Here is an 18,172-nt window from a genome sequence, read left to right on the forward strand (position 1 = left end):
TACAGTTAGCAGTGTAGCATTAAGTCATGTATATCATCATGTGAAGGAGACAGGTCTTTAGACCTCTGTTTAATCTGTTCTTTTTCCTTTGGCTTAGTTACATCTTCAGGGACTCGTCCTGTATAGTAAGAAAGTGAATCCAAAAGAAATAGTCCTGGCATGATGAAAGTGGGACTTTGTGTGTGATTCTTGTTAATGTCCTCTCTTGCAGACACAACTGCAAGTCTGAAAGCTGGTGCTTTCCTGTTTGCATATCATTCCCAGGGAGTCAAGAAACCAGAGTGTGTGTTGGTGGGATTGTGTCAGTGTTACTTAAAACAGGCTTTACCCCTACAAATGGAGTTTAGTTGTCTGACTTTTTTGAAGCAGTGAGAAATTTTCTCTGATATTGCCATATTTGGTTTTGACTTCAGGATAAAGACCAGTTGCTCTTGGAGGGGGTAAATGAAAAGTTAGTTTTTCAGTTTTTTACCTCTTTTGAGGATTAATTGTTATGATTAGTTCCTCTTTTCAGAATTACTGTTGGTTGCCCATTTTTAGGGAGATTCTTAGTCTACATCAGGAATGGTTGGGAACTCTTAACTCTCTACTCTGTATCTTGAATACACTAAATGAAAGTGAAGAAAGAAGCCTAAAAGAATGTGTTGTGCTACTAGGAATGTGGTTAACAGTTTTGCTTCTGAAAGCTTTGCTAAGTATCACCACTGACACTATCATATATATTTAAGTAAAACACAAAACTAGGTTTTGGCCTAAAATATGAAACTCTGTGCCATACATCTCCTTACCTTCAGTTTAAAATGGGCAAACCACATTTTTAATCTTCTTTTCACACTAAAAAGTGCTTGAGAAACATCTACCAGCAAAGGTGGTCAACAGCTTCCCAGGCTGCACTGAGCAGAGTGTCTCCAGAGGGTGGAGGGAGATGATCCTTTTGCTCTGATCAGCCCTGGTCGAGGCTGGAGCGCTCTGATGTGAGAGAGATAAGGAGAGACTGGAGCAGGCCCAGTGAAAGGGCTATGAAGGTGAGCTTTTCAGTGAGTGAGTGTGTGTGCCTAACGAGGACGGGGCCAGGCTGTTCTCAGTATTCTCCAGGGACAGAACAAGAGGTAGGGGACACAAATTGAAATATAAGAAATTGTATTTAAATGTAATAAAAAACTTCTTTGGCAGTGGAGGTGATTTAGCTCTGGCAGAGGTTGCCCAGAGGTTATGAAATTTCCATCCTTAGGGATGATCAAAAGCCATTGGGACCTGCTCTGGTTGCTGCTGCTTTGAGCAATGAAGGCTTGCACTGGAAGATTTCCCTTCCCACCTCAACCACTCTGTGATTCAGGGTTATTTTAAATAAATATAAATAGCAACAGAAAAAACTCATGAGAATTTAAATACAAACACTATGGATAATAATAGACTTGCTTAATGCTGGTGGAGACCCTTACTCCAGAGGTAATTGTTGTGGTTTCACACTTTAGAAAGTAGTACCTTAAAGTAAAGGTTTCTTGTTCCATGCAGAATGCATCCTCAGTTCGTGACTTAGAATAATTTCCTGTGCAATCCTGTAGGCCTGGTCAGCCTCAGGAGAGAGGAACTCTCATTTCCAAATTTCTTGCCTGCTAGGCAGAGTGAAATATTCCCACTGGAAATACACACCCCAAGCTTCTGTAACTTAACATGTTGAATTTCATCAGCTTGATTTACAAGAAGACCTCTATGCTTTTTAAAGAAAAAATATTTTTTCTGAATTTGTCCTTCAAAACATATGTTTTTCATTTTTCTATGTAGAATCTTGGATTGAGGGTTTATTTTCAACACACTGTATGAGATGTAAGGTTTTAGCTTTTTCTTTAGGAGTTTTGTTGTCTGTGTGGACTTTTTGAAAAGGAGCTATTAAAGCAAAGGTCAAGTACAAAATTGTCACTCATCACATGCTTATCTAGCTTATTTTTAAACTAATACACAAGTGTCTCAGTATCACATGCTCTTTCTTGCATTGCAGACTGGTGCCAGTCCTGATGTCTTTTTTTGTTTTTAAGAGATAAATGTCTAGTGGTTTTTTGTTTGCAGTGACTATGGTTTGTGAGTCATGTATGTCATATAATGTTGCTTTGCTTCTGAAGTTTAATTGTTTTGCAGAAGATAGATGGAGGGTCCACATTTTAACTTGGTATCAGGCTGAAAACTGCAGCTGGGGAATGTTTACTGAAGGGTTTGTTTAGTCATTCACATTCCTCTGTTCTAACAGTTTGGTTTAGATCATTTGTTAAAGAGCTTAAAGAAGAACTCCCGTTATTATTGGTGCAGACATGTTCTTTTCTGCAAGTTATGGTTTTTAGATGATTTTCTAAAATTTATTTTTCCTTTCCAAAAATATCTATCAGTTACTTTTTAAGATTTTAAGTATGGCTAAAATAGTGTAGTGAGTTATCACTAGTCAAATTGGAACTTTCGTCTTTTGCTTTAGGTGTATTATAATTCTTCAGTAAAATAAAATGTAATTACTTTTGAGATAATGTTTTTGATTCACCATTTAGGAATATTCTAAAGGACAGTTTTGTGCAATAGAGAGAAAATATTAGTAGAGGTTAAACTACTTATGCAAATATCAACATCTTTAGGAAAGCTCAGCCTGTGTGTTCACCAAGTCCAGTGTAAGCATGTACATAACCTTTGATTCTGACTTAAGGGTTAGAAGTGATGTCTTCTCTAGGCTTGGCCATTTTGCTTGAATAGAAGGAGAACGAACATGTTGTGCTTGTTGGCTTGTGTCTGCAGTTTGTAGGTTTGCAGGGTGTTTTGCTATGTCTGGAGCTGGTCTCAGAAGTGTTTCCTTGAAATGTTAAAATCATAATCCTGAAATTTTTTTTTGTGGGAACAGGGAATGTACTCCAAGTTTGGAGATTTGTGTATGTGAAAGCAACATAGGTTCCTTTCTCCTGCAAATGTTTCACTTACACACTCAGTATACAACCCTTGCATCTGTGCTGCAAGTCAGGCTGCTGCAGACACTTTTAAAGAAGCTGATATGTAACACAGTCATTCTTTCTGGTTCAGACAGTTGTTGAACTTACTGCAGAGACTATAATAGGAATTGTCATCCTTAAACTATGCCCTCTTCCTGTATTGCTGGTTCATTCCAGCAGCTTATGTATTTTTCAGTGTTGTTTCCTTAGGTGTAGAAGTCAAATATAGGAGTGAAGCCATACCTCTTAATAAAACAAAAGTCAGTTAAACAAAACAAAGAGTTGCAATCACAGAATGGTTTGGTTTGGAAGGGACCTTAAGGATCACCTCAGTCCAACCCCTCTGTCCTCCTCAGGGGCACCTTCCACTAGACCAGGTTGCTCAAAGCCCCATCCAACCTGGCCTTGAACACTCCAGGGTGAGGGGCATCCAGAACTTCCCTGGGTTCCAGTCCACCACCACCCTCACAATGAAGATTTTTTTTCCTTATATCTAATCTAAAACCTATTTTCTTTCAGTTTGATTTATGCATATTCTTTTGAATAGCACTTACTGCTAGTTAGGTCTCAGAGGTAATATTGCTCTACCTATATCCACTTAAAACTCTGGTCTCAGCTATCTTCCTACTCTTCTTTCTTTAGGAGTTTAGGATTTATGTGGAATATTTTATGAATGTTGTTGAATACTGTATGCTCAGTTATTTTCTTATGCAAACAATATGTGGGGAAAAGTAAAGTTCTCTTTTAAAGTGAAATTATGAGAGTAATACCATAAATACTTAGCTAATACTTTTAAGTGGCCTTTTCCTTTTAGTCTAGAGGAGCTGAATGGCTTTATTTTCCAAAGAGATGCTCTGTGAAGTGAAGCTTAGAGACCTAGCTCAATCAAGTCTTGTGAGACTGGAAGTTTGATTCTACAGTTTGCATAAACTGCCTCAGACATGAGCACACACAACAGCTTACTGCTCATCTGCTCATTGGGGCCTTTTCTTTGTTGTTTATAGAATACATTCAGGTCCATTCCCCCACCCCCCCATCCTTTTCTTTTACATGTGGTAAAGGTGTGTTTGCAGAAGAGAGTTTAGGATTTTAGTATCAATTCAAGTTGAGTGAATTCAGAAGTTAAAATATGGCCGTATGTAACTCACAACAAAACTGATAAATTTAACTTTTTGTGTTTGGTAAGACTTGTTTACATTTTGGGTTGATTTGCTTTCAAAGGAATATGGAGAGGCACATGTATACTCCTCCATTCAGGAAACTAAATTATGGGCACACATCTGCTCACACTTATACATGTGGACACAAACATAAACCTGGAACAGCGAAAGTCCTTGGTCTTTCCTTATTCCTTATGAAGGAATAAGTTCCAGGGTCTCAAAGATGAGACTAGTTGTGGTGCAGCTTGTTCCAGTGCTTGATGGTTGTTGTGGTAAAATACTTCCTTCGGTCTAATGGTGTTTTCCTGTTTTACAACTCATGTCCATTGCTTCTAATCCTGTGACCTTGAACCTCCAGCAGCAGCCTGGCTGTGCCTTTGCTGTATGCTCTCATCATCTGTTTGTAGATAGCAGTAAGAGCTCCTCATCCCAACAAGGAACAAGCCGGATTTCTTCATGAGGCTCCTGTTAGTCTCCTTTTCTCCCTGTCCCTCAGAATTGCAAACCTGCCTTGCAGCACTTCCTCCCCCCTCCACTTTTAGTTTTGCTGCAGATATATTACATCCCTTCACCTATACTGCTAATAAAGTTGGGAGATTGGAGAGTCCCCAGCATCAGTCAGTCCTTGAGGAACTCCAATACTAACCAGCCACCAGTTAGACTTTGCACTGCTCACCACATTCCTGTAGTCCAGCCCATTTTTAATCCACTCTGTTGAACACTTATTCAATCCATATCTCAGAATCTTGACTTTACAGATTCTAGAGGAGCCTTGCAAGTCAAAAATAATAAAAAAATCAAGACATATGACATCCCCAGTCTTCCCCATCCCTCAGTGTCAGTCACCACCTCTTTGTCGAAAGCAAGATCAGTTCATGTCTCTCTTCAGACAACTCAGCCTCTCAAGGAAAATGTCTATTTAACCCATGTCTATAAAAGCACATAAACATCTTGTAGTATGGTGTCATCAGTTATATTTGTGAAAGCATTCCTGCAGGGGAATAACTGGTTTGTGTTTCTTGCTACATTGGCTTGTTGGGTCTGTTCAACAGCCCATAGGCACATCCTCCAAAACCCCCCATTATCCAAAAGGCTGGGTCTTTTAAAGAACTTGGCTGAAGCTGAAAAGATACTTCAAGTCAGCCATTGCAAAGATAATGTTGTAGCTAGATGGAGATGTGGAAATATGAAAGAAGCTTCCATTTGAGTATTGACTAAGGCCTGTAAACAACTGAATTGCTGAGGCACTTTGTGTTATGTCTGTCCATTCCTTTTTATTGTTAAGGCTTGCTTTGGATGACTAGAGCTGCCTCTTGTGTATTTTCCAGACTGTAATGTCTAGAAGGCTGTTTAAATCCTGAATCCCCAGGAGGTTCTGTGGCCTGTTTTTAATGCTCTGATTTATGCATTAAGTGCTTTAGTAATAGTCTTTCCGATTTTCTTTTAAATGACTGACCGTAACTATCTGAGTTGCAATGGAGGTGACAAGGCAAAAATAAAATCATCTTAAGTCTAAAGTTAGTTGTCTATCTTAGTGCTTTACAAAAAAAAACCCCAAAAAACCAAAAACAACTAGCAAATTATGGTGTCTTACAGAGCTGGCAGCAATTGAACTGGAAAACTTTCAGGCTCACCACAGACTTGAGTAGTTAAAGAGCAAATCAAAGCATACAAACAGTGGCCAACTAGCTTGGAAGAATGTCAAACCATTCCAGTCACTGGCACGTGAGGATACTGCAGGAGAGTAACAAGCATACAGGTCACCAAATGCAAGACAAGAGGAACAAGTTAAGAAAATGGCAGGAAAAAAACTCCATAAAGGAAAATAAAATATGTGAGGAATCACTAGAATTGGAGAATCTTAGTGAAGTAAAGCAAATGGATATGTCGATGATCATTAGTAATGAAAAACTACATTTTCCTGTTCATCTGCATTGTCACTAGTTTGAAATTCTGCAAAACATAGTTAAATACATTCAAACAATAGCATTACAAAATAATGAAAATAAAATAATTCATAACTGTCTGTTAAATAAGAAAGTTATGTCCGTGGTCTAACTGACTCAGCTCTGTAACTGTGCAAAAAGGGGATTAATTTGTTTCTGAAAATCCCCATGGAGACTCTTAAAGCCAAATATAAGATTTAGGATTGGGTAATTAGTGTTTATATGTGTGGTCTTCTTTCATTTTGCATTGACAAGGTAATACATAGGGAAGAATATGTATTTGAGGCATGTATGTATCTAGTGCTGCACAGATGCCTTTATTTCCCAGCAAGACTAACAATTTTATTGCAAGACAGAAATGACATTTAGGAGCAACAGCATTGTATTAATTGCTTAGATCCTTGTTCACATTGTAGTTTCTAACAGTCCTACTGCTACCACAACCAGTAGGACATTCTGGGGCAGAAAGCTTTGTGTGGATGCAATCATTAGGAAGGGATTCTTTCTAGTGATGCTCAAAAGATAGGCTGGAAATAAATCCCCATAGACCGGTGTCTATGAAGCAGGTATTTGTTTATTGCAGTGCTGGTGGTGAGGGGGATCTCCACCCAACTCACCCACCTTTGTCAAGTGCTGTGGTATATTTATACACTAACTATTGCTTAGTGTCACCATGTCACTACAACATCATCACATATGTGCTGTAACTAATTTACATAGGTTATTATCTCATGATTATTTGACAGTTCTTTTGCACTTAGCTTGTGTCTCCCCAATTCAGGGGTTGTAAGAGGTTCTTTGATGAAGGCTTCCAAGGTCTTCTTTGCATCTGAACTTTTCAACTTTGTCTTCAGAGCGTGCACAGTTACAGTGTTTCTTGGTCTGTCTGGTCTTAACTGTCTAGATTCTTTATTTTGTGGCTAATTTGCTTTACATTTTCTCACTAGTACAATACTTAACTATCTCTAAGGCTATCCACCTGGTGAGTATTTTTTCTTTTTTTCTTTTGTCTAGCCAGCATTAAGCAACTAGTTAACCATATACTAACTATTCCATTGTATAATAAGTTATTTATACCAGGTTATATAATTATAAAAGGCTATGTATCAGATTATATTGATATCAGTTTATATAGATGTATAAAAATCATGATTTAGGTTATATTGATATTAGGTTATATAGATATATCAGGTTATATTGATATCTTGTAACTCAGGCTATATAGGCACCTTGTAACTTTGACTTAAATTATATAGGCATCACTAGATTATAAGTGGTGAGTTTGTTTTTATTATGCAGTTATTTCCATTATTTTACCCATACAATTCAGATCCACTTTCCCACAGACATTTCACAAATGCTTTTTTGGAAATTTGTCTGATGGCAACCTCAGATAAAGTCTAAATTAAGCCTGGTAGTTTTAGTGCTGCTGAAATGTAACTCTTTTATTTTCTTTTTTTTTCTTTCTTTTTTTTTTTTTTACCCCAGGATGTTTTGTTCAGTACAAAAACAATACCTTTTATCCCAAGAATCTGTGTGGTACCTGCTGTATGTTACAGAATTAACTGCAGCCTAATGTTTCCTGTGAGATTTCACCACTCTAAAAGAGTCTGTCCCAAAAGCCATTCAGGAAGCAAAAACAATAGCTCTTATCACAGGCAGTGGTCTACTTTTCAACCTTGTTTTCTGTGGGGGTGATTCAGGAGCTGCTAATGTTGTGAAGATGCATGTGAAGGTAAAAGAAGTGGATTGGTTATAGAAGGACACTTGACTCCCTTTAGCCTTCTCCCAGTCATAGATATCTGCTGAAATGCTTTATTCTTGAAACAGAACTTTAAATGTGCTCATTATACACTCCCGCACCCCTAAAAATATTTTAATTTAAACAGTAGTATTTCATTAAAAACTTTGAAAGCTCGATTTTTAAAAGCTTTTGAAATTGTTCATTGCTAACCTGATTGTGTTTTGCAGCTCATTCTGCGTAAGTTTTGCTAAGTCATCTGGCCCCCAGCAGCATATTTTTAATTACAATTATGCTATTTGTTGCTTTAAATACTAAGGCAGTTGTCAAGTCACTGCCCTCTGCAACTTTGTAAATTAATGCAAGTCTCCAAGTATCCTGTTCTCAGAGGTAATTTTCCAGCCACTGCTGTTCGTTAGGAGGGGTCTGAGAGTAACAGCTCCTTATGCTTGGTGATAAAGGGATGTTGGGCTGTTCTGCCACTGTGTCTCTGGGATTAGCTGTGAGCAGATTTCTAAGAAAATATCTTTTTTATCTGAGATTTTTCTGCCATAGCTCTTCATTTCTACCCCCTTCATTACTCCTATTTGACTAAGACCAGGAGTCTAAATCTTCTAAATATTGTAGCTGTTTATGAAGTGCTGAAAGAATTGATGACTCGTAGTTACAATGCCATGGCATTTTCTGCTCCATGCAACCACAGAACCTCATTTATCTACCTGTGCTGTTTAGGCTGAGTGTCTTTCTTGATATAATGCCTGTCTTGATCTGCCCCCAAAGTTGAGTTCTACATAGCCATGCAGCTATTTGGAAATACTTCTGAAATAACTCATGTCTGTGAATCACAGGGCTTTAGTTTGAATTGTGGAGAAAAAAAACCCCCAAAAACATTGCAGCTTCCAGTAAGCATCAAGCACTGTACTGTTTTGGTTCAGGAGGGGGAGCACAGATATGTGCACCTTAGCAATGGGACATTTTGTCTTGTAATATCAATTGAGAATGCCTTAATACATTAATTCAGTTGCAAAACTGTATGGCTAGAAGAACTTCTTAATCAAAAAGTTCTTTAGACAAACATTGAAAAGTGCCATTGATGCACTTGATGTTAAATCATTGGCCTTGAAGTGAGCAAGGTGACAGCTGCGACCTTTGAATCACCTGCACTTGACTGTAGGAATTCAGTTTCAGAAAATGCAAATATTTGAAGTGCAAAATTAAATCATATTATGGCTTATCAAACCGATGGAGCTGCCTTCTCTCCAAATTCCTTTTGATTAGTAACTATTGAGACATTACCAAGTAAAACACTGGCTTCAAAATCTTTAGATTTAGAAAATCTTTAGAAAATCTTCAAAATCTTTAGAAGAAAAAATTGTAATGCACTTCCTTGTCATTTTGCTGAGCATGGCATGAGTAGCAGAATTAAAAAGCAGCATCTCATGGTTGTATCCTACTTGGAGAAAAATGTTGTGCAGTGTCCCATGTATTGTACAGTACTGCTTGAAGGGTCATACCATTTTCTAAAACTCTTTTGAGAGACTTTTTAGGCTAGCATTGCACTTTGAGAGAACTTCTATCACAGCATATCTCTAAAATACTTGGCTACAAAGATAAGTTCAGGCAAGTCCTGTTCTTATCGTATCAAAAATGTTGTAACCTCAAGTGCGTGTGTGTACTTGTAGCTAGTGTCCAAGCTCAGTCTGAACAAGCTGGGATACCACAAACAGTATTTCTGTAATAATGTGGTTTGCTGCTTAGACTAATTAGCCTTTATGAGAAATTGCTTGACACTGTTTCAAACGTATTTTAAATCCTGACTATTTCTAAAGTGAAAACAACCTCCCATGCCCCAAATATTTGTCAGGAAATTATATTCCCTGTCATTGTTGGTTGAAAAGCTTTGTTGTAAAATGTGCAAACTTCAAGCAATAAGAACAGTTTCCTGAAAACAAGTCAGGCATATTAGGAATGCCTTTTTTTTTTTTTTATTTTCCTGTGAACTATTTTTTCCCTGATTCATTACAGTTGTGCTTGAGGGAATTTAGATATTTTGGAAGTAAAAAAGTAGACCTCATAGAGGTAGAATGCTAAGAAGTATTACTGGTATTTAATTCTATAAATATAACATATTTAACTATAAGTATAGTGTAAGGGTTGTTAGGTTTTCAAAACTTGGTATTCTAAGCAGAAAAACATTTGTAGAATTCTACTGGCTTTTGATGAATAACTTGTGACTAGTATCCATCTTTTCACCTGCTGGGAGTAGGTATTTTGGGTGTTTCTTTTGCTCAGTCAAGCCTGCAAAGGGAGTTTTCTCTGTAGTCACACTGCAGAGCATTTTTGTCAAAATTACTTTTGATAGTATCTTATAAAAGCATAAATCTTCTCTAACTAGTGTTCTGAAGCAAACAAATTATGTTCCCCTTTCAGGAAAACCATAGTTTTAATACAAAATATTTTTGACCTAGAGCTATTGAGACCACCTGAGGAAGTCTGGTGGTAGGTGCAGAGAAATGGTGCAGAGAAATGGTGTGGGAGACAGTGATGAGCAATTTTTCCATGTTTGTACTGATGTAGTGTGCCAGGTTGTCAGTGGCACTGCAATACTGGCAGATTTTTTTTTTTTATAGGGCAAACTTCATAAAATCTTGAATATGTGTAGCTAGTCAGATCTCATAAAGGCAAATATTAGTGTTTGGTCTGAAATGTGATTAATGATTTTATGTAAATTTCCAATTTAGTAGACTACCTTGGAAGCAAGCAGGAGTTTGCTGGATTATTCCAAATACTGAGGCAACACTTCCCTAAGTCTAACCACCTACAGAGTAGCAGAGATCTTCTATCATATGACACTATTGCAGCATTCAACTCTCCCATCTTGTTCACAGATGTATGGTCTTGATCAGTCACATCCAATTTGAGTGACATGTACACTAATGTCTCATCACACGCTGTAATTGAGCTGTTTTCTGATCCTTGAATGAAAGACATTTTATACTCTTCATATCTGAGGGTGGAATCTTGTCTTGACTAAACTTAGTGGCATAAGTCCTACTAAGAGGAACCAGGATTTTGTCCCTCATGTCTGCACTCTCATGCTCGTCTGCTGCCGAAATCCGCTGATTAGTCCCACAGAGGGAAAGTCTTTATTTGTCTGCTGTGTCATAAGCATTCTGACTAATAATTACTTCCATCTGTAAGGGGGAGTCTTTCATGTTGAATGTGTGTTTTATGAGAAATATTACTGTTTTGAAAATGAAGAGTCTGGTTAGTATAATGCCCAACATGAGCACATACTAGCTAAACATTATGAAGACCACTCTTAAGTATGTCTACTTAAGAAAATTTTAGGCACTTTACCAAAATGTTGATGATGCTCAGTTTGGTAACGTGTTTGAAAAGTTTTTTAATTAGCCACATGGTAGTAATTTATCTGTGGCTAATATTTTATCTTGCTGTGAATAGTTCTGTGTATTGGGCACATAGCTGATTACAGTTAATAATTCAAAGCAAAAGGTTAATAAGTAAAAGTACCTTAATCAGTTTAGTATATTGGAAAACCAGGACGCAGTGTTTTTTGTTCTGGAATCATTATAAAATTCAGCCAAAACATATTGGTGATTGCAAACACAATGATCATTAATTATTGTTTTCTACAAATGATTTCTTTGGGCGGGGGGGGTGGGGTGTGGGGAAAGCTTTGGCCTGCATTAATACGAACTAACATTTACAAACCAGCTATAAATGCTTGAAGAAAGCTCCCAGTTTAGCACAAAGCTAATAATCTTTTGCAACTGTTGGCTTCTTGGCTGTTTAGTCTTATGTATTTGAGCTACAGCTGTGGTAAAAGCTGGTTTTTAAGGAGATGTTGGTTTTAGGTGATTTTGGTGGTGGATGCCACTTACTAAGAGGCAGTGCTCAGATTCTCAGAGTTCCCAAAAGCCTTTTTCCACTTGATTGTCTGTGGTCTGAGTATGTGGCAGCATGGCCATATGAGTAATTTGTTATGTGGAAACTTGGAGTGGAGGCTGGGTTACTAGGGAAGAAACCACTACACATCCTTGATTATACTTATGGTTTGGTTTAAATTTCTATTTTCAAGAATTGGTAATTCTTATATCTGTGAAAAGTGGTCAGTTCAGCATTTTTACAATCCTTTTACATCCATTTGTTAGTCAGCTGTCGGTCAGCTGCAGCCCAGAAGATTATTTCCAAGTTAGTATTAACACATATGGTACAAATACGATATAGTTGCTTTCTAAAACTGATCCTTTATTATGTTACATCTAAGTCTTTCTCTTTCTGTTTTTGTTATATAATCTCTTTAAGTACAAAAAGAGTGAAAAACTAAATGATTTAGACATGGTCAATACTTCTTTTTTATAGTAGGAATAAGTTAATTACCACAGCAAAACTTGAAAAAAGTCTACCTCCAATTTCAGCTTTCAGCTGCTACACCAAAATAAATCAACCAACTCCCTGAGGTTGTACGTAAAGATCATAGTAATAAATGTCTTGGAAACAATACCACATAATACTGTGAATATTTGGAAAATATTTTCCTCTTCTATATTGGTGCTTTTTTCTCCACATTTCCATATTCTCTTTGTGACAGAGTTTACTGAAGTACCATAGAAGAGCTGCTGTTACTGCATTTTTTCAGGCAGAGTAGTCTGTAAGACAAGAGCATTGATTGAAGATGTGAAAATTATGCTCTAGTATTTGGCACTGTTGCGTAGTACTTAACACTCCTAGTGTTTAGTATTTTTGCTGTAAAGCTTTTCAAATACTGCTGTCCAAATGCCGAGCAAAATACCTACTAAGGAATGTATACAGTTTATGCATTAATTACAAGGAGAAGAGAGAAAGAGATATCATGGTATATTATGTAGATGCACTATACATGATAAGGGAACAGAAAAATGCTATGTATATAGCATAAATTATCCTTTTACTGTACACCAGCACCAGTTTAGTTTTAGATCTATTTAGATGTATTACACAGGAGTAAGTTTGGAAGTATTTTTAAATAACTTACTAATATTACAGTTTTATCAATCTTAGGATGAATTGATGCACCTGAAGGTCTACAAAAAACATTGTTTTCATTTAAGGTTACAGTTCAAGGCAACAAAAAATTTGTGATAAAGTTGGAACTCTTAGGGCAGAATTTGCAAATTTAAGGAAATTATAAGAGTTGTTGTTGGATTTTCTTGTGTGGTTTGGTTTTTTTCCCCCAAATCTGAGGTTAAATTTGAGTCCAACAAATTTACTTTATCCCAAGAGAAAAAAATCTTGATGAATCCCTTTGTTACTGATGGCTGACAGAATTCTCTTCTGCGAGTGAAAAAGCCAGTGTTAAACCAACCTGCTGTTGAAGGGGCAGGATTGTTGTAGTAAAATCTCTTCTTGACCTGGGAAGTTTGACAAAATAGCTGGTAATTTTATTTTCTTGGAGAAAATGAAGGTTACTGTAGTACACAGGTTAGTACATAATATCACAACTTTTGTGTTTTGGTTCCAAAGGGCAGACATATTCGTTCTGAAACTGATTTTATGTTTCCTTGACTGATCCATAATGCTTCTTCTCTGTGTAGCTGTTTGGAAAAAGGCTGGTTTAGCTGAATGAGTTATGTGGAGGGAGAGGAGTGTGACAGTGGGATGTCAGGATGGGAGCCTGCTTAAAAATGTAGTGTTGGGCTGAATGGAGAGTTGTGCTTTGAAAACTAACAAAAAGAAAATCAAGAAAAGTAAAAGAAAGAAGGAGATAAGCTTTGTGTAAGGGCAGCATAGAGAGAAAGAAGTACCCATGGACTTTGAGGGAAAGCCATTCATGGCAAACTTTAGATGACATGAAAGACATTTTTATTCGGTGTGTATGTTACACAGATAAAGTATAAACCCATTATGTGCTTACAGTTTCTTGATTTCAAGTGCTACCTTTAACACATGCTTCAGATACTGTGCAGAAGAAAGGTGAGATACATCTGATGAATCAGTTGTGTTTGAGTGACAATGAATCACCTCTTTGGAACAGGTTATAAAGATTCCGATTTAGGGATTTTTTCTATTTTTAACCGCCAGTTGGATATTTTACTGGCAACCTTTTTCATATATGTTTTTAATTAATACTGCAGTCTGATTGCTGCTGTTAAGCAATATGTTTTAGTTTTCTGAGCTGAAGTGGATGCTACAACCTGATGTTTTGATCTGATAGGCACAACAAATAATATACATATCCAGTCTAGCAGAGACAATCACAAACTCCCTAGATGTTCTCTTGCAGAACTTAAGATTCTGTTGAATGGAGAAGGTCTCAGGGCTGACGGGATGTGCAGTGGCAGGAGGGCACCTCAGCAAATGTTCTGGGCAGTGTTCTGCCCTTCTTGACCCCCTGCTTAAGCAAATGAAGCAGAACTAACATGTGAGGGGAGTCTAAGTGATGTAAAACCTTTGGAGTTTGCAAAACAGTGATCACCTAGTCATGGAGATGCCAGACATCTTAATAGAAGACACGATATATCCAAGTAGTAAACACAGTCTCATAGCTGGTGACTTCATCAGAACCCACCCATTGCTGTCTTTGCCTTTTCATATTGTTTTGAAAGTTCTGTGGTATTAGTTCCAACTATGCTGTAGTTGGAACATTTGCCTATTCTGGTACCCAAATGTTTTCTTGTCCTGTTTAATATTCTTTATTGATGGTCTGAATGAGTGGATCAAGTGCATCCTCAGTAAGTCTGCAGATAACACTAAAGTTGGGCTGGGGTGTAGATCTGCTGGAGGGTAGGAAGGGTCTGCAGAGGGAGCTGAACAGGCTGGGTTGATGGGTCAAAGTCAAACGTAGGAGTTTCAAAAAGGCCAAATGCTGCACTTGGATCACAACAACCCCTTGCATTACTGCAGGCTGGGGGAAGAGTGGACAGACCACTGTCTAATGGAAAAGCATCTGGGGATGCTGATTCAGTGGCTGAACAAGAGCCAGCGTGTGCCCAGGTGGCCAAGGAGGCCAAAAGGCTGATGGCATGCTGGCCTGTGTCAGCAATAGTGTGGCCAGCTGGAGCAGGGCAGTGATTGTCCCCTGTGCTCTGCACTAGTGAGGCTGAGTGCCTTGAATCCTGTGTTCAGTTATGAGCCTCTCACTTCAAGAATAACACTGAGGTGCTGGAGCATGTCCAGAGAAGGGCAACAGAGCTGGGGAGGGTCTGGAGCACAAGTCTGATCAGGAGCAGCTGTGGGAGCTGGAGGTGTTTAGCTTGGAGTAAAAGAGGCTCAGGGATGACCTTATCACCGTCTACAGCTGCCTGAAAGAAGGGTGTAAAGGAGGGTGTAGCCGGGGCTGGGGGGGTGTTAGTCTCTTCTCCCAGACAACCAGCAACAGAGCAAGAGGAAATGGCCTCAAGTTGTCCAGGGGAAGTTTAACATGGATATCAGGAAGAACTTCTTTACTGAAAGGCTGGCTAGGCATTGAAACAGGCTGCCCTGGGAAGTGGTAGAGTCACTATTCTTGGAAGTGTTCAAGAAATGAACATCACACCTAGTGCTGTGTTTTATTTGGTGAGGTGATGATCGGTCTAGTGTTGGACTTGATGACCTCGGAGGTCTTTTCCAGCCTTAAAAAGTCTATGGCCTTATGAACTGGTAGCCTTTTTATTATGAAAATGGACAGAATTTTTGGTATTCTAGCAAGCATGAACAATAGAAATATTTATGAGTTTTTTGAGGGCTGTGGGGTTTTTAGAGCTTAGTTTTAAATGCTTTAATCTATAAAAAGCTAGAGCAGTATCAGCTTTTAAAAGGGGAGAAGGGAAAGAAAGCATAACAAGCTTAAAATGAGAGGTAGTTCTTGTTTGTTTTGGTCTTTCCATCCTTATACTCTGAATTAGTCTGCCTTTGGTATGTTGTCAGGTAAATTGAAAACAATCACATTATTCCTATATTTTCTTGTTGAAGTTTTCATTAGTTCCCCAATCTTTTGTGCTAAACTGTCTTTCTAATTGTTGATTCTGTTGGTGATTATTTGTTCTATTTATTCAAGCCAAAGGAAAGTAGGAAAAACTAACTGAAATGTCTTTTCAAGAATATACACCTCTAAAAACCTACTTTCAGCCTTTCAGGAATTTTTTCCTGTATTTTTGTGTTTGGATTGGATTTTTTATGTAATAGAGGGATCGGAAACCTTGTGATTAATCTTTAGTAATGAACAATTATTAATCCTATTGTATCTTTCTAAAGAATTCCCACTCTTTGGTTTTCTATGTGGTTCCCACTGATTGTTTTTCAACCTTTCATATAGATGTGAAAGACATTTTAAGAATTTAGGAAAGCAAAACTTTTTTCAAATGATTCCACTGATTTTAAACTGGAATGCTACTATTTTCTGGTCATAGATATAAAACCTCATTTTTCCAGATGTACTTAATGAATATAGCTGTGCATATAAAGGCTTTCCTGGCTAGAAACTGAGTATTTTCATTTTCTAAACAGGTGTCTCAATGCATGTACCTACTGTAAAACCAAGCATGCCAGAGGAGATCTAGCAAGTTATCCTATTGAAGAACTGGTGGACAGAGCCAAACAGTCTTTTCAAGGTAAGGACTTTTATCCCTACAATAAAACTCAGCCACTGAAGTGTTTCTGGGCTTACCTTCACATGTAATGATTGGGGTACAATATGACTCTGTTGTTATCAATAGTCATAACTGTGTCTCGTGGTACTTTGTGGTAGAAAGCCATACTTTTGTTATGGTGTGCACCACTATTTACAAAATGTAGTCTTTAAGGAGTATTTTATTTTGATTTTAGGATTGTTGAAGTGATGTTCTGTGCATGCATCTTTTTGAGGTGATGTGGAAATGGTAAAATTTGGTCGTTTTGCTCTATCACTAATTTCTTAAAGAGGGTGATGGGAACATTTTTCATTCAGCTATGAAGTAAATTTCATGAGCCTTCCAAGAAATCTTAAATCCTGTTTAGGGGTACATTGCTTTTTCTGGTAATTGATATAGTGGAGACGTTCCGGGATGTTTCTGAGACCCATACAAAGCTTATCAGCTTTTAAATACAGTAGGATATTTGTAATGTCACATGGACTCAATCAAATATTAAATTTTTCCTGCAGTACACTATCTGGGGCCAGTATTTGCCTAAAGCTCTTGTATGTCTGGTAGTTGTGAGAGCTTTCTTTTATCATAGTATTTGTTCTTTATATCTAAATTTTACCTGTGTTTCAAAAAGACAGATTCCCAAATCATGCCAGTATTCATTGTGATGGCACAGGTGGTGTTTGTTCTGTTTGTGTACCATTTTGAAGGATTAAAGTGTATATTAAAAATACTTGGATAATTCTGGTGTAGCAGCTTCTTTCCATCTTTGTATGAAGTACTTTGAATCAAAAGCAATAAATGCAACATTCAATGTCACGTCCTCTCACAGACAGGATATCCATTGAGCCTCACTTATGGCTCCAAGAGTTGCAACCATTCTAGTAAGAAGTCTCCGATGATTAAAAGTATTTTTCAATCTATCCATGTTTAGGGGTCCATAATGAACCTTATTTAGGCCAGTGATGAACTTTTGTCTATCCCTATCAGTAGTATGCAAGGAAGAGCCTTTTTCCTACTCAAAGCCTATGTTTACAAATTCCAAGTTCTACATTTTGCACACAGAAAGTTATTGCTTAAGGTTTGTCGTGGTTGCGGGGGCGGTGAATTTTTTCCAGGGGGATGTAGGCAGTCCAATCAGTGATCAGCTTTTCTGCTGGCACCTGGATTGGTCACTCGGAGGTTTGGACACGCCTCTGAGGACACAAAGAGTTAAAAGCAGGACCCCCAAGGGGGTTCGGCCTCTTTTCAGATCCCGGTTTCAGCAGAGAGACGTCTCAGGCCTCCTTCTCCTGCCCAGCCACGAGGCTGGGTGGGGGAGGGGAAAACACGTGGTCGGCTCAGGTAAGCCGGAGCCCCCGGGGGGGGGAGAAGAGAGGGGACAGGACTAGAACTGAGCTGCCCCGTCCAGGATGGAGGGGTGGAAAACTGTGGAAGTGCCCTCCGTGTGTGCTCACCCCCCTCCACCCCCAAACTCCGGGAGAAGGTGCCCAGCCACGTGGGAGTTGCCGAGCCTGGGAGTGCCTGAGCCTGCACCCTGCCGAGAAAAAAAACTGTTAACCCTTGTGTAGCAGAAAGAAACTTTTCTTAGACATTGATTCTCATGACTGGTGGTTTCGGAGAGAGGGAAGCGGCCTGAGACTGAGATGATAAAGCATGATTGGAAAGAACCCGATGGAAGAATGAGAGGAGTAGCCTTCTGAGCTGGACTTCTCTTGCATAATGTTAGCCATGGACTGAACTTAAGTCTCTTTTGAAC

At 38.3% G+C, this 18,172-nt stretch overlaps 1 protein-coding gene across 2 annotated transcripts in view; it reads left to right on the forward strand.

Annotated features, from left to right (window-relative positions):
- CDKAL1 (CDK5 regulatory subunit associated protein 1 like 1) overlaps positions 1-18,172 on the forward strand; it is a 388,807-nt gene that overhangs the window by 157,075 nt on the left and 213,560 nt on the right. For both annotated transcript variants that reach the window (XM_063403595.1, XM_063403604.1), the window contains one exon: positions 16,298-16,401. In XM_063403595.1, coding sequence (XP_063259665.1) covers positions 16,298-16,401 — 104 coding nt within the window. The remainder of the gene's footprint in view (positions 1-16,297; positions 16,402-18,172) is intronic.

This window comes from Prinia subflava, chromosome 1 (assembly GCF_021018805.1).
Source record: "Prinia subflava isolate CZ2003 ecotype Zambia chromosome 1, Cam_Psub_1.2, whole genome shotgun sequence".
Lineage (NCBI taxonomy): Eukaryota > Metazoa > Chordata > Aves > Passeriformes > Cisticolidae > Prinia > Prinia subflava.